At 39.0% G+C, this 22,788-nt stretch overlaps 3 protein-coding genes across 3 annotated transcripts; all 3 read left to right on the top strand.

Annotated features, from left to right (window-relative positions):
• Positions 1 to 1,914: 1,914 nt before the first annotated feature.
• On the top strand, positions 1,915 to 2,376 carry LOC130866199 (28S ribosomal protein S17, mitochondrial-like). The gene has a single exon (XM_057757427.1). It carries the CDS (start codon positions 1,915 to 1,917, stop codon positions 2,374 to 2,376), a length of 462 nt encoding a protein of 153 aa, XP_057613410.1.
• A 6,726-nt stretch (positions 2,377 to 9,102) lies between these two features.
• LOC130866511 (olfactory receptor 6C2-like) lies at positions 9,103 to 10,038 on the top strand. Its single transcript, XM_057758015.1, has one exon. The coding sequence runs from the start codon at positions 9,103 to 9,105 to the stop codon at positions 10,036 to 10,038; it is 936 nt and encodes a 311-aa protein (XP_057613998.1).
• A 5,930-nt stretch (positions 10,039 to 15,968) lies between these two features.
• On the top strand, positions 15,969 to 16,904 carry LOC130866390 (olfactory receptor 6C2-like). The gene has a single exon (XM_057757810.1). It carries the CDS (start codon positions 15,969 to 15,971, stop codon positions 16,902 to 16,904), a length of 936 nt encoding a protein of 311 aa, XP_057613793.1.
• The last annotated feature ends 5,884 nt before the right edge of the window (positions 16,905 to 22,788 follow it).

The raw sequence follows: 22,788 nt of genomic DNA, 5'->3' as shown, positions 1-22,788 counted from the left end.
ACAAACCTTCCTAAAATCTAAAATCCTAAACATCACAAAACTAAAGAGGTGTGGGAGGTCCTTCTGTCTATGTGTTGCTTTTATTGGTTAATGAAGAAAGAAACCGCCTTGCCCTGTTGATAGAGCAGAACTTAGGTAGGTGGAGAAAACTGGACTGAATGTTGGGAGAAGTGTCGAGTCAGGGAGGCGTCATGAATACGCTGCTGGAGATAGATGTGCTGAAACTTTGCTGGTAGGCCACAATCTCGTGGTGATGCACAGATTAATGGAGATGGGTTAAATTAATATGTAGGAGTTAGCCAATAAGAAGCTAGAGCTAATGGGCCAAGCCGTGATTTAATTAATACAGTTTCTGTGTGATTATGTTGGGGTTAACCTAGCCAGGCAGCCGGCATGAACAAGCATGCCCTCCTCCTACACTAAAGTGTTGAAATCTTGAAAGCTTATATCTCTAAAATTGCACCTTCTGTAGGCCAAGGAAAACTGTGTAAGGATGCTGGGCAGCTGAGTCCTCAGGTCACGTACAGCAATAATTCTAAAGTTCACTATTTTTATAAATGATATGAGTCGTCTCTATTAAGTATTCTCATCTGTTGTTTAGATATGTTGAAATCCATTTTATCTGCAGACCACAGACCACACATTTGATGAAAAATTGATACTTACGATTGAATATTAACGCTATTACACAAGGATCTTCACACACACACTTTTAGAAAATTGTCTATATGTATTTTTGCAACCCAAATATATTAATTGTACATAATTACTTGTTCGCTTAAAAGCATAGACTCAGCTGGGCAGTGGTAGCACATGCTTTTAATCCCAGCACCCGGAAGACAGAGACAGGCAGTTCTCTGTGAGTTCAAGGCCAGTCTGGTCTACAAGAGCTAGTTCCAGGACAGATTCCATAGCTACAGAGAAATGCTGTCTTCAAAAACAAAAACAAAACAAACAAAAAACCCTGTAGATTCTAATAAGTATGTTGTCATTTGTTATTATTATTATATTATTGTGTGTGAGTGTTTTGCCTGCATGTATATCTATATACCACCAGTGGAGTTCAGAAGAGGGCATCAGATCCCCTGGACCTGGAATTACAGATGGTTGTGAGCTTCCTTATAAGTGCTGAAAATTGAACCCAAAAGAACAACCAGTATTTTAACCACTAAGCCATCCCTCCAGGCCCTGTTTCCCCACTTCAATAAACTTGCTTCCAGTTGTCATGAAACAAACTTCTGGTTTCCATAAGGGCCGTATTGTAGACATTTATAGCTACTGTGAGCCTATCTGCCATACCCAGTCTCATCTTTCTCTGCCCTTTCTCTCCCACTAGTTCCCTTTGTTCTTCTACACAATTTCATTCCCACTTCTATGTCATGTGTACATATATGATTTTATGTTCCCATATGAAATATGTGAAACACAGAGAAAATATAGATCAGTCTTTCTTTTCTTTTTTTTTTTAAATTTATTTACTTATTATGTATACAACATTCCTTCCATGTATGCGTGCAGGCCAGAAGAGGACACCAGACCTCATTACAGATGGTTGTGAGCCACCATGTGGTTGCTGGGAATTGAACTCAGGACCTTTGGAAGAGCAGGCAATGCTCTTAACTGCTGAGCCATCTCTTCAGCCCTATATCAGTCTTTCTTAATCTGACTTAATTCACTTAATATGACTATATCAAGTTGCTTCCATTTTCTTGCATATGGCATTTCAGCTTTTCTTTATGGCTCAAATAAATTCTTATGTATATTGTTAAGTTTTTTTTTTCCAGACCAAAAACCTCTTTGCCGACACAATAAGCCAATCAGACCAAATCAAACTGAATAAAAAAAAAATCCAGGTTGATGCTTCGCCCACCTGGGTCTGAATAGTAGACTCCAGAAGGTGCTCAGAGACCCATAATGTCAGTAATCCGTACATCTGTCCATGCCAAATGGGTCATGGGGAAGGTGATTGGCACAGTCATGGTAAAAACTGTTAAAGTCAAAGCGACCAGACTTGTTTTGGATCCCTACTTGCTAAAGTACTTCAACGAGCAGAAAACCTGCTTTGTTCACGATGCCCACCAGCAGAGCTCCGTCGGGAACATCGTACTCCTTAGAGCTCTGCTGGTCGTGAGGTCAAAGCAGGCGAAACATGAACTGGCTGAGATCATTTTCAAAGTTGGCCGAGTTATCGACCCAATCACAGGAAAGTCCGGTGCAGGGACTGCCTACCTAGAAAGTCCACTCAGTTCAGAAAGTGCTAACCCAAGTAAAACTCCAGAAGAACTCATTGGGCAGAATGTGCAGGCACATGGATGTACATTTGCCACCTGCAGTATTTTCACCCCTTTTCTAAATGTTTCAGAAGTCTTACGTTAATAAGTTCTTTGGTCCATTTAGAATTGATTTTTGTGCAGAGTGAGAAGTACAGGAAGCTTGTATCATTCTTTACATGTGTCATGAGTATCCTATGCTGAAAACATACGTGAGCATATATGTGTGAACTCACAGGTGCAATTATTTACATGACCAATTTGCCAGATGATTACCCCTCCTCTGGTCAAATTGAATGAAGAATGTTTTGTTCCAACAACACTTAATTTTGATTCATAGCAAACAACACACAATAAATATATCTGTATGTGTGTGACATTTACAGAACACATACAAGTTAAAAAGTCTGCAGTACAGTTCAAAACTTTCAGAAGTGGCCTGGGAGAATGTGTTGATGATGAGCAACCAGGAGCCAAACAAATCTCGGGTAAACAGATAGGAAAAAGATGCTGCCTGGCTGTGGTGGCGCACGCCTTTAATCCCTGCACTCGGGAGGCAGAGGCAGGCGGATCTCTGTGAGTTCGAGACCAGCCTGGTCTACAAGAGCTAGTTCCAGGACAGGCTCCAAAAACCACAGAGAAACCCTGTCTCAAAAAACCAAAAAAAAAAAAAAAAAAACTCTGGGTGGGTTAATGTACTTTAACAAGCACTAAAGAAAACCAGCCTACTGCTTCCCCTCCCTTCCTAAGACAAATCCTCATGATTTTTTTTCCCTTGATGGAGGAAACTGTTGGGGGCAGAATTTTCAAATCTCAAACAGAGAACTATTGTGGTAGGAATGTATTAGCTTCTCTGGCTTTGTCTGATTGTGTGATTTATCCAATTTCCTGCTATGGTCCAAGTTAGCCAATTCCAAGAGAAAAAAAAAAAAAAAACATGGGAAGATGACTCCTTCCCAAACATAAAAACCCTGACCCTCCGAGCAGATTTGGCCACCGTTTTTGGGTCCCCTTTTCCCACGTGGGAAATCATTTGGTGTGTGGGGGGGTTTGCTCTGTCTTTGTCTGTTTTTCTGTCTGTCCATCCATCCATGCCTCACCCTGTCCCCATGTGTATATGCTCGTGTCTGAATGTGTGTGTGCATGAATGTTTGTGTGTGTGTGTGTGTGCTTCAATAAAATCTGGACCTAGCTTTTCCTATCTTTTGTTTTCTATAAATCAACAGAGGAGGGTGGAATAGTGGCTCAGCAGTTAAGAACGCTCTGTTCTTGCAGAGGATACAGGTGCTTTACTTCCAACCCTTATCACCTGCCAGAGTTGGACTCAGCCACGATAAGTTTAATGGAGGCCCGGGTCTCAGTAGTGTCCTGATCATCAATGCTTTGTCGGTTCGCACTCATTGCAGCTGCGGCATCTCCCTTTCTCTGAGGACACTGTCTCCCGCCCCCCCCCCCGCTACATTTATTTTGGGATTTCTGCCAAGTTCATTATACAGAAGATTCATTAGTGGATCTCAAAACTGGGTCACCATTGTCCCTTGTGGCGATTTTACCACAGCTTTGACAAATAAAACAAACATTTACCCTGCTGTCATATAAACCTTCTCACCTGTTCACAAGAATCAAAATATCTTCTCTTTCAAAACCAGAGAAAACTCCTAATATCAAAAAGAAAAAAAAAGAACCCCATATTATGTTCTGGAGCATTTAAAAATAGATGAAATCCCTAAACATGCCCAGGGCACCATGTGGGAGATGAGAATCTCAGCAGACAAAGTCCTAAGGTGAATGGGGATGGGAAAGAGCCAGAAATTCAACACAAGCCCTTACTAGCAAGATCCACCCCACGTCCAGTGCAAGAAATCTATTGTTAGTGTCCAGCGAAAGCTACAGTTGGCTCTCCAAAGAGTGAGTATATCTTCCTAGTCGTGCTCACCTTTCTTTATGAAAGATTAGGAAAATGTTCACAGAAGCACATTTGGCATACATTTATCAGTATCATTTGTGTATGCAATATTATGAAGTATTGTAAAGGAAGCCTAAGTGGGAGTTGTCCCTTTTGTAGAAATCAGAAATTTAGTAAATTCGGTTAGTTGTCAGTCACTTAGTGAACAATGAGCATTGCCTAGATTGTTACTTCAGTAATCGGACCTGAACCCACTTTCACTTCACAGTGAAAATAACATCCGTTCACAGGAAACCATTTCTGACTGTGGCTGGTTACCTAAAAGGTGATATGCTGAATGTCCCCTACATTGACTTTCTTTTTAATCTTCCAAATACATATGGGGAAAATAACATGGCTCAGTGCCAATAAATTTTTTTCAGCTTTTTATCTCTTGTTTTTCATATAAGAAGAGAGTCTCCAGGATTGGCAACAAAGATAGGTATTTTAGAACAAGGGATTCCGTTCTGAGCGACTAGAAGTGTGGTCTACAGACTGAGCTAAAAGCCAAAGAATATGCATGAGGGCTTGGCAGGAGGCTGGGTGAGCTGCAGAGACAATCTTCCAGCACCTCAGATTCTGTCTACTGTTCCCTGCAATCCCTGGGAACTTCCTGGACCACCAGAAATCTCAGGAACTCCCTTCCCCTATGATGCTGACTGTAGCCATGGGCTTGATTGGATGTTAGAGAAGCTGGGTAGCTACCCTGATCCCAGTTCTAAAAGAAGAAGACTTGAAAGTTGTTTTTCTGTTTTTAAATTTTTGTTTGGTTGTTGTTTAGTTTGGGTGTGGGTTTTTTGTTCCGTCTTGTTTGTTTGTTTTGTTTTGAGACAGGTTCTTTCTATATAGCCTTGGCTGTTCTGGAATTTACTATGTAGATCAAGCGGGCCTCAAACTCAGAGAAGTTTACCTGCCTCTACCTCCCAAGCACTGGGATTAAAGACATGCATTATACACTAGCTGAAAATAATATGCAAACTGTTCACATTATAGTCTGCTTGAGACCTACAGCGAATGTTCTTTCTACTCACGTATGTAAGCAAATCTCAGACATTGTACATGCTGATTCAGGATTAAAAATATTTCAGATTAGGATGTCATTGAATTCTGAAAGAATGAGTATGAGGTCCTTAAACATGAACTTGTCACTGGAAGAATGATTGAAGAAGTAAACATGGTAACAGGGAGGAAAAGATGATATTATTAGGGGATCATTTGGCTGGAATGTTACGGTTAAGTTAGGCTTTGTCAAATAGACATCAAAAATATTCAAGTGATATTTTAAAGTAAATAGCATATGATAAGTTACATAGTTAATTGTAAAAGTTCTGGGTATAATACTAATATTTCTGTTATTTATAATATCTAGTTATATTTTAGAAAGCAAATGTAGGCATGATATAGAATATAAGCTACCTTGTTATTTTATTTTACAATATTTTTCTATAAACCAAATTTTCAACTGCATAAGTTATCCATATAATAAGATAAATGGGAAGTATTATTCTTTCCAGTTGCTTTAAAATACATAAAATAGTTGACTGTACTTTAAAATTTTGTTCTAGCAGCCTGTAAGAGAAGACACTGAAGCATGCTCCTTCTCTGAAGACCGATGAGTGTCAGGTTTAAAATATTTTAATATGCAAAAAACATTTTCATGTGTGTATGTGCGCGCGTGCGCGTGTGTGTGTAAGCCAGATGACAACGTCGACTGTCATTCTTGCCATTCACTTTTTTTTTTTGATTTTTCGAGACAGGGTTTCTCTGTAGCTTTTTGGTTCCTGTCCTGGAACTAGCTCTTGTAGACTAGGCTGGCCTCGAACTCACAGAGATCCGCCTGCCTCTGCCTCCCGAGTGCTGGGATTAAAGGCATGCGCCACCACCGCCCGGCTCATTCTCATTTTTTTTTTTAAAGACAGGGTCTCTTACTAGTCTATAATTTGCTAACTAGGCCAGACTGTCTGGCCAGTACGTCCAGCAATCTGCCTGCCTCCACCTCCCCAGCACTGGGTTTGCAAGCATTCACCACCAAGCCTGGGATATTTTTAACATGGGTTCTTAGGACAGAATGCAGGCTCTCCTGTTTGTAAGCAAGTTCTTTACCAACTGCTCTATCTCCCCAGCCTCATTCACTTCTGAACCTGTGTTATAAAAGATCTTCTGGTTCTTAATTATAGGTTTTAAAAGTTGCATTGGCAGTGCGTCTCTGAGAATTACAAACAGTACATTTTCTTACCAAAGAGATTGTTCCTAACGTTACATTTCTGAAAAATAAAATGATAAGACACAGGAGCACAGTGAAGGAAATATCAACCCGATGTATAATAACGGAAGAATCTACTGAGGAGACACTCTATAGTAGTGATGAAAATCCATGAATTTCTAGGGCTTCCTGTGAAGATTCTGGATAGCATTTACCACAAAACCACTTCTCAACTGCACCTTCATGCTCAATTTTATATCTTTGCTAGTTTTTTATAGTCACACAGTGAGCAGAAACTGTGATTAAGTCAACTATGAACAGCGTGAGGGTACTACCACTGGATCCTTTATAGTTATTCATGGCAATTATTTAAACAGGCCATCAAAAGGTCGTACAATTCACAGCCATGCAATAGCATCGTTTTTACACTCCCAAACTGGAGGAATTTGTTTGGTATCATGTTGTTTGAGATCCCTTTACTGTAATGTAGAATTCTCAAATCAATAGAATTTTTAAAAAGAAAAATCTGTCACACTTTAGAGTCACTTATGTGTTGCCAAAACTTGAAGCTAACAGCACAGAACAAAAATGGTTTTCTCATACAAAGATGTCATTTACAATCATTGTAAAGTAAGTATATTCCTAGACTCTAATGTCCCCAAATTGTTCAGGGTTGAGTTTAGCGCCTTGATGAAGCATTTGGTGACTGTGAGATGGCAAGAGAAGGATTCAGAGGGGCAGACAGATTTCTGAGGGGCTGCCATTGTATCTTAAAGTGATCTATTGAGATTACCCCCCAGGTGCCTCTACTGTCGTTCACACTGCCAGTTCCCATGGAAAGTGAGATCCTGGTTGAAGACACTTCTCTGAGACAGTGAAATAAGTGTGAGAACTTGACTTGGGAGTGGAGTTGGCTTTGTACTTATCTTAGTAATAATGAATGTTTTAGTAAGCTGTATTTATTTTATGTGGTGTGGTGTATATGTGGGTGACTAAGTACAACTTGCAGTAGTCAATTCCTGACACCGTATGATCCCGGGAGCAAACTCGGGTCATTGGGCTCACACTAGGCACATTTACCCGGTTGAATCATCTAGCCAGCCCAGAGAGGAATATTTTCATCAGTCAGTGTGTTAAATCCACTCTTGGCTTCTGTTGCATTAGCATCTTCCATGAAAATCTTTCATTCACTGGTGTGTAAGAAAAATAACAAGCCCTAAAAACTGACCAAAATGTCTAAATTAAGGATATTTATAACTAAGCTGCAATAAAGGAATGGAAAGCACTGTCAATGAACTGTTGACCCCAATCCAGTATTGCAAAGTTCACCTGTTAATTTACGTGTGTGGTGTTGGTGCGTATGAGTGTGGGTGCTCATGCTTACACATGCATCTGCGTGTGAAGCCCCAGAGGGTGATGTTAGGTAGCAATCTTCTCCAGACATTCTCCACCATGTTTTCTGAAACACCCAGAATTCCCTGGTTCACTTAGGCTGGCGGGCCAGTGAGCCTCAGGATCCTCGGGCTTCCACCTCCCCATCTCTGGGATTACAGGTACGGGCCACCCACCATACCCACCTTTTGTCATTTGAGTCAAAAGAATTTCTGGAAATAAGCAATGCTTGGACTGAATACCGATGGGATATTGGTATTCTTGGGTTTGATGCAATCACTCTTAAAGAAAGATAGAGCAGGAAGGGGAAGAGATTGGTGGAGACAGTGCTTCCAACATGTGCTTTCTTTAAAGTGATTACTTGAGACTTGGCATAGCATATAGGCTCAATGCCTAGCTTTATTTGAGGGAACACATTAGAAGAAGAGAACAGAGTCTATGGAATAAAATGTATGTGTGTTGAATATGGGGCATATGTGTCTGTATGTAATCTGAATTTCTGAAGAAAGATCACTGCTAGATACACATGGAAGGACTAAGACATGCAGATTCTATCAGAAAGGGCTGAGATGCAACCCAGGGATGGAATGCTTGCCCAGCATGCACAGGACCCTGGATCTATTCCCAACACTGCAAAAAATGAAAAAGTCACAAGTTCAATCCACTTAAAAATCATAAAACTTGTTATCACAGACCACACTAAGTATGCCCAAAATAACCATGTACAGTTTTATACAGGGTGGCTTGAAATTGTAATTGGAGGTAGATTTTGGAGAGCCTCTATAGGAACTCCAAGTCATCTGTTATACAGCTGTGTTCTTTTAGGGATGAAGACACAGGCAGGATAGGAAGTCATCTGCTGTACAGCTGTGCTTGGTTAGGGATGAAGACGCAGGCAGGATAGGAAGCTTTCAGTGAACTTTAATTTCAATTTCAAAACAGAAAAAGTGCAGAGAAGTCAATTAATTCTTAACCAATGAGAACCAGTTCGAAATTAAATTTTAAAATACATTTGAATAATGCAATAGAGATGTAGACCATCTTGAATTATTATGTTGTAACTGTTAAAATGATCTGTATAAAATATCACTTCAAATATTATAAAAACACAGGAACTTACAAGCTCGAGAGAATATTGGAAATATTAACTACCAAGACAAAGAAGACATTTTGTGTGAACCATTTGTTTGAGTTTGCTTCTCGTGGTTAATAACTGTGGAACTGTGGCCTCCATATATTCTGATAGAATATCTGATTTTTTTACGAGACCAGATAAAACTCGGGAATCAGCTATGAGGAATCATACGGTGACATCATTCATTCTCCTGGGACTAACAGAGGATCCGCAAATTCAAAGTCTGCTTTTGATTTTCCTGCTTTCTGCCTACCTGCTAAATATAACTGGCAATTTGGCAATTATCTTACTTACATTAATGGACCCTCACCTTAAAACCCCAATGTACTTTTTCCTACAAAACTTTTCCCTCTTAGAAATCTTGTTCACGTCCGCTTGTATTCCTAGATACCTGTATAACCTCTCCACAGGCGACAAGACTATTACCTATGGCGCCTGTGCCAGCCAAGCATTTTTCACTGACCTTTTCGGAGTGACTGAGTTCTTTCTCCTGGCCACCATGTCCTATGACCGCTATGTGGCCATCTGTAAACCCCTGCACTACACCGTCATCATGAACAGCACTGCCTGCAGAAGGCTCCTTCTCAGCTGTTGGATGACTGGGTTATTTGTCATTCTTCCACCCTTCAGCCTGAGCCAAAATCTGCAATTCTGTGATTCTAATGTCATTGATAGCTTTCTCTGTGACGTGTCTCCCTTCCTGAAGATCTCTTGCTCAGACACATCGGTCATTGAGCAGATGGTTATAGGCTGTGCCGTGTTGACCTTCATCACAACCCTTTTTTGTGTGGTTCTTTCCTATGCATACATAATCAGGACCATTATCAACTTCCCTTCTGCCCAGCAGAGGAAAAAGGCCTTTTCTACCTGCTCCTCCCACATGATTGTGGTGTCCATCACTTATGGCAGCTGCATCTTCATCTACGTCAAACCATCAGCAAAGGACTCAGTGGCTATCAACAAGGGTGTGATAGTGCTGACCACTTCCATTGCTCCCATGCTGAACCCCTTCATTTACACTTTGAGGAACAAGCAAGTCAAAAGGGCCTTCCATGACTCAATCAAAAAACTTGCCTTAGAATGCCGAAATTGATGATTCAAGCTTTCATAAGATGTTGATGGCCTAAGCCATCTCTAGCCATGGAAACAGGCTATATTTTACGATGAATACATACTGCTAATAAAAAGTATACACCAAATAAAATTTTTAATTCAGTATGTAACTATAAATAAATTACTATATTTATAAGAAAAAGTAGTAATGATTTTTATTTTTCTATCATAACTATCTATAACAAACTTCTTGACTCATTAAATATACATTCATTATATCATCCGTGTTAAACAATCAAAATAAAACACAAAAAATAAAAACCTCGCTCTTGTGTAGCAAGAATTCATAGAATAAATGTATAGCTAAAATGTAAAAATACATTACTGTCATTGTTAAGATTTATATGAAAGTTTAAGTGAAAAGCAACAAAACAGGCTACTTGTGAAAATTAAGATATAGATTTTACTCAAGAAGAAACTGCTAAAATCACCCCCCCCAAAAGATATGGAAGCCTTAGCAACTGTTTTACATCAAATAACCAAAAAATACTCAGAGTTAAACTAGTGATATTTAAATACATACATACTGTAAGTATAACTGAAGTGTTTTTTTTAAAACTCAGACTATCAGATCATTGAATCAAAAATTATACTGATGTCCAAGAAAATAAAAATGCACAGCTGAATGGAATGATAAAGATAATTCAGTATTTAAAAACAAAATTCAATAGAGAAACAGAAACATTGTAGTTAACACAAGCTGAAAAGAAAATGGATTACAAAATCGGTATCCCAGTTAGAGAAGTCAGGGTGAACGTTTATACACCTCTATACTTATACAATGAGTGAAGCAGAAGACAAAATGTGAGGACTTGAAGAAAAACAGAGGATCTATACCAAATAAGCAAAGAATGTGGTTTCTTAAGAACACAGGAAAGGGCCATATAAGACATGTGAGGCCCCATAAAAAGACAAAATCTTTGAAGTTTAGGCACAGATGAGGACGAAGAATCCCATGACAGTGGCATGGACCAGATCTTCAACAAAATCATATAAGAAAACTCCAAGGGGAAAAAATAGAAAACCACAGCATTCTCTACACTATCAGCCCATTCCCCCAGACCTCACCCCTGCCTCCTGGTCTGTGGACCAGGGACCTGCCTGTGGCCCCACCACCTCGCCCAGTGCCGGGCTGGGCGGGGTGTTAGGTGTACCCCTTGCACACGTAGCAACCTATGCAAGTACCCACCCTGGCCCTCCAGGTCTCTGTGCCCTTTGCTCATTCCCCACTAACTCCCAGGCTTCTCGGGCCCCTCCCTCTAATTGTGGGAAGTGCGTGAAAGGCCACCTGTTTGAAATAAGCAGGTTTCCCTCTCATGGGCCCCTCACCTCCACGAGCTGTTCTAGTCTTATCTTGTTCACCGACCCTGCTTGGCACTGGAAGGTGGTGAGGGATATTCTCCCCCAAAGGTGGGTGAGCGTTTGTCCCCCTCCTGACAGCACAGTGCAGGACACAGGCCCCACTCTGACATGCAAGACCCTGGCCTCCGACTCCCGAGTTCTCTCCATGGTTTCACCCTTACCAGACCCACTTCTGTTCCCAGCCCCACTAGCAGAATCAGCTTTGAATAACTGTACATTTTGAGTAACTGTTGGAGAAGACTTATTTGTTGGACTTTCAATTGTTAATGGTCTGGGCTTATTTGGGGGAAGAAGAAAAGGAAAGAAAAGAAAAAGAAAACGTCCCCATACTAAAGGCACATCCATACAGATAAAAATAAAACAGAACCTCAACTAGACAAAACCAGAAGAGAAGCTCCCTAGAGAGTATCAGAGACAAAACACTATAACAAAGAACAAATCAAAGTATTGAAGTATACAAGAGGAAAAAGCACAAGTCACATAAAAAGGAAAACTTACCAGAAGATCAGTGGAAGCTCTGGAAGCCAGAAGAGCCTGGAGCAATGCACTATAAGTTTTAAAAAGGCCATGGCTACCAACCTAGACTACTGTACCCATAAAAACTTTGTCATAATAGATTTAAATTTTGGAACTTACTTCATTACAAGTGATACTTCAGAAAGGGGAAAAAAGCAATTGGCAATCATTTCTGATAAACCGTTAGTCTGGGGGAACACGAAGCTGGAATTTTCCTGCATCTTTTTCCTTCTCCTGACTGTAAGGACCAGTTAATAAGACAGTTACTACTTAACAGGAACATGAAAACTACGGGAAAACACTCACCACAGCCCCCAAAACTAGTATTGTCAAAGAATCCAAACAATATCCATGTGAGAAATAATCTAGTACCTCCCACCCCAGGTACTAAAATCATTTTAGCACTTTTGTGGGGAGATGCAGCATTCAAACTCTTCTAGAGCCTAAACAATTATTCTTATGTTTGTGGATAAGATAAAATATCTTAAATAGATCCATATCTATCACCATGCACAAAACTCAAGTCCAAATGGATTAAAGACCTCAATATATTTTAAAACTCAGTAAGTACAGAATCTATGAAGGAAAGAGACTGAGTCTTAAACATTCCTAGAACTCCCAAACTGATAATGTAGTTTTGCATAAGTTAAATCACTGGGAAATATCTGTTACTGTTCATTGAGACATTTACAGAAGAGAGGCAAATATTATTTATTGAATAAAATTGTTTCAAGATATATTTATTCAAACTGCAAAAATAAATAACTCTCCATCTCTCAGGAATTTTTTTTCTAGCCTAACACAGACCATGGGTGTGCTTGCTAGTGTATAAAGTGAGGTCAAAGGATCCACCACTACAATTCTTCACAGCATTGTCAGAAGCGGTATCAGTTTAACAAGCATCATGTGTTAAAACACAATCCTGAAATCTGACTCATTACTATGCCAAACACTTTCAATGTTAAACTAACAGGCATCAAATACCTTTGTGGTCATAATCCACTCCTAGCAAAGAGAAAAACAGAAGTCCTGATAGGAAGAAAGGAATGTTGTTGGGGATGAGGTTGGAATGAGGGTGCCAAAGGCTGTTATAAAGTTTTTAAACATTCTACAATTGGAGACAGGAAATGAAGAAGGAAAGGAGAGAAGAAAGAAAATTAAAAAGAGACTCTGGTATGGCACTGTGTTCAGTCTGTTAGTCTCCCTTTAGCAAATAGGTAGCAAGATCCTCTCTCTCCTGTTAATCCCTTAAGGAGCGGGGCACGTTTCCCTGTTTCAAATATCGTGCCTCCAAACACTGAGCACTGTGTCTTACTCAGATTTTAGTGACAGTGTTGACTGCCAACTTTGGTAGAAAATCAGTTTGAATGAATGGAATAAATTATGAATAGCTACCAGGGTCATTAAGAACAAGTGTCAAGCAACGAGCATGGGATCATTGTTACCCCTAAATCCAAAGGTTTTTGCTGCAATCTTGTGTTGCTATGTCACAAAAAAAGGAAATGTTGTAGCCTATAAGATCCTTTTGGGAATAACTTGCCCCTATTCTCGGTGTTATGTTCTGTAAATAATGGGTGCTTGTTAAGTGTTTATATGAGTGAATAGATGTTGGATATTTATTTGAACAATAATAAAAATAAGAAATCTACAATATCTTTGATGTTCAACTGTGAAGACACACATTTAGTACAACTGGGGTGGATGTTTTAAAATATAAGAAATTAATTTTTCTCCTCTAATATAGAAGTTTGTAGGAGTTATCAGCAAGCCCTTGAATTAACCTAAAAATGTTCACTGAATAATTATTTCCTACTAATAACACAAAGAAAACTAAAAAGAGCATATTATTTATTATGAACTACTGTTATTCTTGTGATAATTCATCACGTTTTCTTATTGTGGAATAGAATATTTGTTTAATATTCTATTAAATGTAAAGATTTGTGTGCTGTGGAATAGTTGCTTAACTATGTTATTAAAGTTATATTGCATTTGTTTATGCTACATTTGCATAATTATGTAAAGATGTGTTGCTTTTTATGCTGAATTTGCTTAACTGTGGAAAGGTGTGTTGCTTTTTATGCTGTATTTGTTTAACTGTGGAAAGATGTGTTGCGTTTCACCTTGCCTGCCTAAGACACGTGAGTGATCTAATAAAAGCTGATAACAAAAAGTTGCCAATAGCTAAGCAGAGGAGGGATAGATAGGGCTGGCAGGCAGAGTGAAAGGGGGAGCCAGCCAGCCAGTCAGCCAGGGGCCAGATAGACACGGAGGAAGCAAGAAAGCAGGATAGATAGATGAAATAAATGAGCTACAGGGCAGCACATAGATTAATAGAAACGGATTAATTTAAGTTAAAAAGAAAAAAGCTAGCTAGAAACAAGCCTAAAGCTAAGGTTGAGCATGCATAATTAGTAATAAGTCTCTGTGTCATGGTTTGGGGGATGGCAGCCCAAGAAAGCCTGGCATATTTTCTTTTGCAGGGTAGACAACTGAGAAAAGTTGCTGGAAATAAATTTCAATGAATGTTAAGTTTTGACATAAAGAAAGGGAGACTTGGCCGAACCAATATCATACTGACATTCCTGAAAAATATAAGTTTGAGTAAAGGAACACTTGGACTGCTTGGAAGTGAGAAAATGGACAATGATGAGTGCCGAAGAGAAAGGTATGGTGTTTGTGTAATTTGTTTACAAAGACTGATTTAAATAAGCTCAAGGTTCTTATATGTTTGCTTCAATTAGAAAGGTGGGTAGGTAGGTAGGCAAACAGATAGATGAATAGATGGCAGATGATATTGTATAGGTAGGTGATAGATAGATAGACAGATGGATAGATGGTAGATGATATTCTATAGGTAGGTGATAGATGACAGATGGTTGATAGATAGATGATAGACAGATGGATAGATGGTAGATGATATCCTATAGGTAGGTGATAGATGACAGATGGTTGATAGATAAATGATAGATAGACAGATGAATAGATGGTAGATGATATCCTATAGGTACATGATAGATGACAGATGGTAGATAAATGATAGATAAATAGATAGACAGATAGATGGATAGATGGTAGATGATATCCTATAAGTAGGTGATAGGTGATAGATAGATAGATAGATAGATAGATAGAAAGATAGATACATAGATGGATGCTAGTTTAAAAAACCAGAAAACAGCAAAAAGATTAGGAAATGGTTGATTGGGTAGTGGGAAGAATGATCTAAGGAGCAATAACTAAGAGGGCAGGGTAGTCAGTTGTGGGCAGTACTGCAGACCACCCTACTAGCTCCATCCTTTACCTAAAGCATTACAGTAGGACTACATCAGGTTTATGTCCAAATTCTAGAACTTGTTTCCTTACACTACTTCAGAGATCTCAAAAAACTTTCTACCGAAAAAGTCCCAAAACTTACTAAAGAAATACTCCTCACTGCCAAATACAGGAATGGTAAAGCGGAGGCACAACCTTGTGTTTTACACTTTTAATCTCCTATTTAGGGTTAATCTGAAATTCAAACAACAAAGTGAAATGATACTGTTAAAATTAATGACAACAATGTAAGAGGGTCAACATAAAATCCTAAGTAGCCTAATTAATTCTGTAACCTAGAGCATTACAGAATGGTGGGAATGAGAAAAAATTAAAAAGATGAAAGGGGATTAAAGAACACATTGTCAAGACTTCTTTTAGGAAGAATAAATCTATATCTTGAGACAATGAAGCCGAGAAGTTGCATGTCGTACATGCACATGATTTATGTTTGGTTTGGATTCTATTTGGCATCTTTAGAAATGTAGAGAATGTAGAAAAGTCAGAAAATTATATACATAAGAACAATACAAATATTTCCACAGAGGCCATGAAGCAGGACACCAGTGGTATTGCTGTCTTACCAAACATTGTCAAGTCAGGGGAAAGGGTGCGCATGCGGGTTCCCTGGCTGGGGAGTCTTCAGGTTCCACTGCCAGTTTCTTCTAACACTTCTCTCTTCAGGTCCGAACACTCATGACTTGGCACGAGACAGGGATGAGAAATCATACGGCAATAACAACATTCATCTTGCTGGGGTTGACAGACGATCCCAAACTACAAGTTCTTTTTCTGTTTTTGTTCCTCACCTACATGTTGAGCGCGGCTGGGAACCTCACCATTATCGCTCTCACGCTCTTGGGTCCCCATCTTAAAACGCCCATGTGCTTTTTTCTCCGAAACTTTTCTTTCTTAGAGGTCTCGTTCACCACTGTATGTGTCCCCAGATTCCTGTACACGATGGCTACTGGGGACAATACCATTAGTTACAATGCTTGTGCTGCTCAGTTGTTTTTCATTGTCTTCTTTGGAGCGACGGAGTTTTTCCTCCTGGCAGCCATGTCCTATGACCGCTATGCAGCCATCCGCAAGCCCCTGCACTACACCAGCATCATGAACAACCGAGTTTGCGCAGCTCTCGTCCTCTCCTGTTGGTGTGCTGGCCTGTTGGTCATCCTCCCGCCTCTTGGCATAGGTCTCCAGCTGGAGTTCTGTGACTCCAATGTGATGGATCATTTTGGCTGCGATGCCTCTCCCATTCTGCAGATAACTTGCTCAGACACGGTGTTTATAGAGAAAATGATCCTGGCTTTGGCCATACTGACACTCATTATTATTCTAGTGTGTGTTGTTCTGTCCTACACATACATCATCAAGACCATTTTAAAGTTCCCTTCTGCCCAGCAGAGGAAGAAAGCCTTTTCCGCTTGCTCTTCCCACATGATTGTGGTTTCCATCACTTATGGCAGCTGCATCTTCATCTACATCAAACCTTCGGCAAAGGAAGGGGTGGCCATCAATAAGGTTGTGTCTGTGCTCACAACATCAGTGGCCCCTCTGCTTAACCCGTTCATTTATACACTTCGAAACAAGCAAGTCAAAGCAGCTTTCAAAGACACCGTAAAACGAATATTATTTCTCACAAAGAAGTAAGTTCCTTAGGTGAACCTTAATTTCATCCAAGTAACTGGACTTGACAGTGTGTGTCTTCCTCCCATCACATAGATTCATCGAGATAATTTTGCTTTGATAGTTTTCTCTTATAATCCAAAAATGAAAATCATGTAAATTGTTTCACCTTCTTTTAAGTTTATTTTACTTAGAATCGTTTCTCCAATTAGGGTATTCCTCAAAGATTAGATTACGTAAGTTCGCAATGCCATACAAAAGACATACAAATAAGACTTGTGTCTCTGGTGGGATCTAAACACACATGTCTCACTTCTTGGGAATACTTTAATCTCTGCCCTTGACTCAGCAAGAGTCATTAAAGACTCTACTTTAAAAACCTCTACCATGTTTCAATATGATCAAAGTCCCAATGCTAAGGGGTAACAGCTTTCAGATGTTGATATTTCACTAGTTTGTATCATAACACACGTGAAGGGGATGCTGACAAATCTACCACTGCCTGGAGTGTACCTGTGTTACCCATTCCCCTAAAGACCAAACATCTTTCCCTCCTTTCATCACATCTATAACAAACTGGCCACAATCAAAGAACTGAAATTTAGCTCATCTTTCAGCTGCCAACTCAGGCATTTTAGGGATGTTTTATCTGGTGCTATCAGTCTATCAGTATCTGAGAAGTTCATGTGTATCTGTGTGCTCCTCTGAAGAGCCCCAATGTACAAGGTGGTGTTCTCGATCTAAACACCTTATTTAAAAGCAAAAGGAAATGAGACTATTCAGTTAGTTTTGCTGAAAATTTATAAGGAAGGAGAAAGCAGGGACCCGAACAATCTTTTGAGATGGACCTTTAGTTGAGCTTTCTTGGCGACAAGATGGGTGTTGTTGAATATGTGGGAATAAAGATGAAAGATCAAGGTAATTGCTTAGATGTGTGTGAGGATTATGTGCATTAGCGATTAACTCTGAGTTACCAAAAATGCATTGGTGTCACATTAAGGGAAGAAATAAAAACACTTTCTCTTGTCATCTAGACAAGAACAAGTTCAAATCTGAACTCTCCACATCACACTCCTGTATCTTCCTTCATCTGTCTGTCAGTTGCATTGGTATGCATCTGTGTCTGCACCAGTATCTGTGTCTGTCCCTGTCTGTCTGTCTGTCTGTCTGTCTGTCTGTGTGGTTGTACCTGTCTGTTTCTTTCTGTATGTGTCTCTGTGTCTGTGTGGTTCTCTGTGTGTGTGTGTGTGTGTGTGTGTGTGAGAGAGAGAGAGAGAGAGAGAGAGAGAGAGAGAGAGAGAGAGAGAGAGAGAAGAGCTGTGTTCCTGTATATGCCATGTGTGTCTGTTACATGTCTGTCTGTCTGTCTTAACAGAGGGCTTCACTCTGAATTTATTGAACAACACAGAAACATCACATGGGGAAGGAATGGGATACTTTTCAGAAAACTTAAGCTGAGGTTTAAAGGGATTAAGTCACTGGCTCCATCTGATCCCAACTAACCCACATATCATTGTTTATCAATCAATATCCATAAATGGCTGCTTTCAACCTTAATGGTAGATTTCAGGAAGTTTGTTTACAACCTATGTTTGCTGTTTTCAGAAAATGATACACGTGCATTATCTGGGTCAGGGGCATAGGAGAGAGTACATGGCTTAAAATTGCAACTATGCATTAGCTTAGGTTGTAAAAGTCAATTGCATAGAAAATCCAAAACAAGTACAGTTGGCCTTACATTATTCTCTCAAAGGCAGTTTAATCAAACAGTTTGTGCACACAGTAGGATAACAGTCTTAAGTCTTAAGCTACTTCAAGGTCTATTATTAACCCTAGCTGTGAGGTCCAGCAAAAGTTCCAGGCTCTTAGGATGCAAGAGGTATTTTCAGAATACTGCATCATCATATGCAAAGTGGTCAATGAAGAAAACAACTTGGCGTGTTCTTGTCTTTAATTCCTTAAGCTTGTGCCTCATGTAAGCATTTTCTGTGGTGGAATACTGGTATTCTTTTTTTTTTTTTCCTGGGGAAACTGAAAATCATGGAGAGATTTGGGAAGGTGAGACGAGAACCAGTAATCATCATGAAAATAACTCAGATCAAATTTTTAAAATGCTCTAAAGTGATAAAGTCTTCCTCATTGTTTATGTGTTTTCTAATAATGGAAATAAAGTTTTGTGCCTTCATAATGTGCACAGAGCTATTATTTATTCCTACCAAACATCTAATTGCTCAGGTATATTCCAAGTAAGACCATAGACATATTAAAGGTATAACCCTTCTTTAGATGACAAAAGTATTCAGAGGAAATAGGATTATTCTCCAAAGAATTTCTTTTCATATTTAAAATTTCTAAAACATCAAAAAATATAACTAACATCCTCAGGCTTCCTTTATGATAAACACACACCTGTAGGATCTGCATATTCAATAAGCATCTGTGTTAATGGTTGCACGTGAATGTGACCCCTCAGCAGTCAGTATTTATAATAGTTAATCTCCTTATTTGCTTTGGACAATGGTGAAAGCTAAGAATTTTCGGACTGGAGAGATGGCTCAGAGGTTAAGAACATTGCCTGTTCTTCCAAAGGTCCTGAGTTCAATTCCCAGCAACCTCACGGTGGCTCACAACCATCTGTAGTGAGGTCTGGTGCCCTCTTCTGGCCTTCAGGCACACACAAAGACAGAATATTGTATACAAATAATAAATAAATATTTAAAAAAAAACAAAAAAAGCTAAGAATTTTCCACAAAATCATATAGCCAGGCACCTGTAATCTCAGCACTCAGGAAGCAGAAGCAAGAAGGTCAAGAGTTCAAGGCTGAGCTAGTTAACAACTTCAAGACCATCCCGAGCACAGAAACCTTCTCTCAAAACACAAAAAGAAAAATTTTAAGATTTTTTCAAAACCTATCGAATTCACTATTCAAGAACCAAGTATATTTGGATAGGATAAATGTTTGAAATTAATTAGGTCCAGAAAAGGCACCCATCTACCTGCCTGTGTTCTATGAAAATGGGGCATTCTCCTTTTGGTCACCCACTCAACTAGAGGAAATGCAAATCAGGCTAAGCTCTGCTGACTTTAACCAGAGCACCTGTGGGGAGGGGTAGATACAGAATATGAACCACTAAGGTCACTCTTACATCAAGTCCAGTCACTACTGAGACTGTACCAAGTTTGATCAACCAAAATGTTCAGCACTTTGTGGCATTAACTTTTATATAAAGATTAGAATTTCACATGGAAATAGCTAATTTTTCCATACGTATCTCCAAAGATATGTGTCTATGCCACCCTGATCTCAACTCTTCCATCTCTACCCCCTCAGAATTACCAGTTTCTTCCACTAAAAGGTTTTCCTGCTACAGGTAACTAAGGAGTTCTGAGAGTGGGAGAACATTCTTCCTCAGAGACGCACATAGCAAGTGATTATCAATATGAACTGATCACCCCTGAAAACATACATACAAGTAGCATTGTACAGACTGGGAAGATTATATTTAGAAATATATATGTATATATTTCTATATATGTGTGTATGTGTGTGCATGTAGCAGCAATTAATGAGAAAAGAAGCCATGAATTTGAAAGAGGGAGCAAACAAAGGGAGAATGATGGAATTATATTATAATTTCAAAAATAAACAAAAAAGAAAATTGTTTAAACAATAGTTCTTTCTTGACGGAAGATCCACGGAGAGAGAAAACTGTCTCACCCATGTCTCATATTCTTGTCAAGGTTGTTAGAGTACTAACCTAAAGTCTTAATCTCTCAGTTAGCATTCTAGGCACAAAGCTGCCTAAAGATATCCTTCTAATTTTTTCTCAATATTACTCACCCTTATGCATGGGGTTTATCATCCTTAAATACTATTTTCTTAAACTCTACAGAACCTTCTAGCTTACAAATTTGAAAAGTTCACTAATTGATCAGAAGTTGATCTTCAGATTTTCTGGCACAATGTATTTAAAATGGTACTGTCCCTCTTTGGGCTTCTTCCCTGGAACCTTGGACAAATTCCAATTTTGGATCATCTTATAAACTATCTGACCATGGCTCCTCAAAGTTAGCAAGATCGTTGAAAGCAAGGAATGTTAGAGAATCCATCACAGACAAGAGGAGACTAAAGATACACAGCAATTCAATACGGTCATTCTGGGTAAGATCATGAAGTACAGAAGGCAACTAGGTAAATGTTTTTAAAAATCTGAATAAATGATGGAATTTGTTTAACAATAACCTATCAGTACCAATTGATTAGTTATAAAAGGCATCAGAATGATGTAGGGAGTTATCAATAGGAGACACTGAGCACGTGGCATGCAATAAGACTCTACCGTATGGTTGTCTCAATTGCTTTCTTAAATTTTTTATTGAAAATAGATTCTTTTCATACAATATACTCTGATTGGAGTTTCTCCTCCCAGAACCTCTCCACTTCCCTTCCTATCTAAATCACACCCTTTGTTTCTCTTTCTCATTAGAAAAAAGGCATTTAAAAAATAAAAGCATAAGATAAAACAAAAACAAATGGAATAGGATACAAATAGAGGTAAAAGAGCCAGAGAAAAAAGTGCGAGAAATGCATATAGATGCAGAGACACACACTTTGCACCCAGAAATCTCATATAAACACGAAAACCATAGTATGTATGAAAAATTTTTAAAGGGGTCTGCTCAAGAGAACTACAATTCATAAGTTGCATACCTATTTTCTCTACCTAAAAAGGACCTGTGGCTTTCCAAATGACTTGAAGACAACTTAAAAATACCTCTGGTACTACAATATAAGCTTGTTTGAAATGTCATATGAAGATCATCACTTTGTATAATTGATACATGCTAGTAAAGAAACAGTCTCTTTTGCAGGCCACTCAGTACAAGGATGACATCCAACCCCATCACTTCACCCCTGATGTTCTTCTCTCCAGCCTGATGGTGACCTAAGCTTAACACTCCCCTTGCAACCTCCTCACTTGTCTCTCCAGGATGCCTTCTTTAAACATCTATTTAACCTTAGTTCTTTACTATCACAACAAAAGGTTATTATTAATCTCCCGTATCAAGACCTCCAGGGAACATATTGTTTGTTAGCACAATTGATCCCATAGTGCCTATTCTGAAGACAGGGAAAAACGTTACTGTGGATATTTAAAAATCTCCAAAAATCTAATACACACTCTGTTCTATTCATCCATCTCCCCCAAGAACAGAGAGAGCCCAAGAATCCTCTGGTATGCCATTCACAAGTTAATGAATATTTGAAAGATTGTTTGTCATTTTGCTCTATAGCATAGAAAATGTAAAAGAAGGAACTTTCCCAAGGCAATGAGACCATCACTGAAATGTTCAAGCGTGAAAGGTTAGCAACAGCATAGGTGACACCCTGAAGTGTCACATGAATAACTGACATCACAAGTATTTCCTATGCAGAAGGGAAATCCAGTAATGTTACCCAGTGTTGTCAGGCATTATTCTAAGAAATGTGTCTGGAAATAACAGTATGGTCACAACACAACATTTATTGATTAAGTGGATTGACGTGACTGTCGAAACAAACATAGAAACTATGTCTCTCACAATAATAGACATGCTGTAATAGAAATATTATCTGTCTTTACAGTCACAGTGTGATATAAACTTTATTGTGACCATGTGTGTCAACATCTAGCATCCACTATATTCTACTGACTGTGTTATGTTAATCAGGCTCATGGGGGTTGCTCATTAATAAATTATGCCCTTGACTAGAATTAGCAAGAAGATTTATCCATAAAAAAGAACAAAGCTATATACTGATCTTTTAGGAGAGATATACAATTAATTTTTGTTCCCCAATTCTTGTCATCGTAAGCCCAGAATAACACTTTAGAAGTACCATATGTGCTTTTATGTACACATTAT

The sequence above is a fragment of the Chionomys nivalis genome, chromosome 25 (genome assembly GCF_950005125.1).
Source record: "Chionomys nivalis chromosome 25, mChiNiv1.1, whole genome shotgun sequence".
NCBI classification, from domain to species: Eukaryota; Metazoa; Chordata; class Mammalia; order Rodentia; family Cricetidae; genus Chionomys; species Chionomys nivalis.
This window is presented reverse-complemented; position numbering and strand designations above follow the sequence as displayed.

Bases quoted from the DNA above. Each gene is read 5' to 3' on its own strand.
- LOC130866390 (XM_057757810.1), top strand. From the start codon at position 15,969: ATGAGAAATCATACGGCAATAACAACATTCATCTTGCTGGGGTTGACA.
- LOC130866199 (XM_057757427.1), top strand. From the start codon at position 1,915: ATGTCAGTAATCCGTACATCTGTCCATGCCAAATGGGTCATGGGGAAG.
- LOC130866511 (XM_057758015.1), top strand. From the start codon at position 9,103: ATGAGGAATCATACGGTGACATCATTCATTCTCCTGGGACTAACAGAG.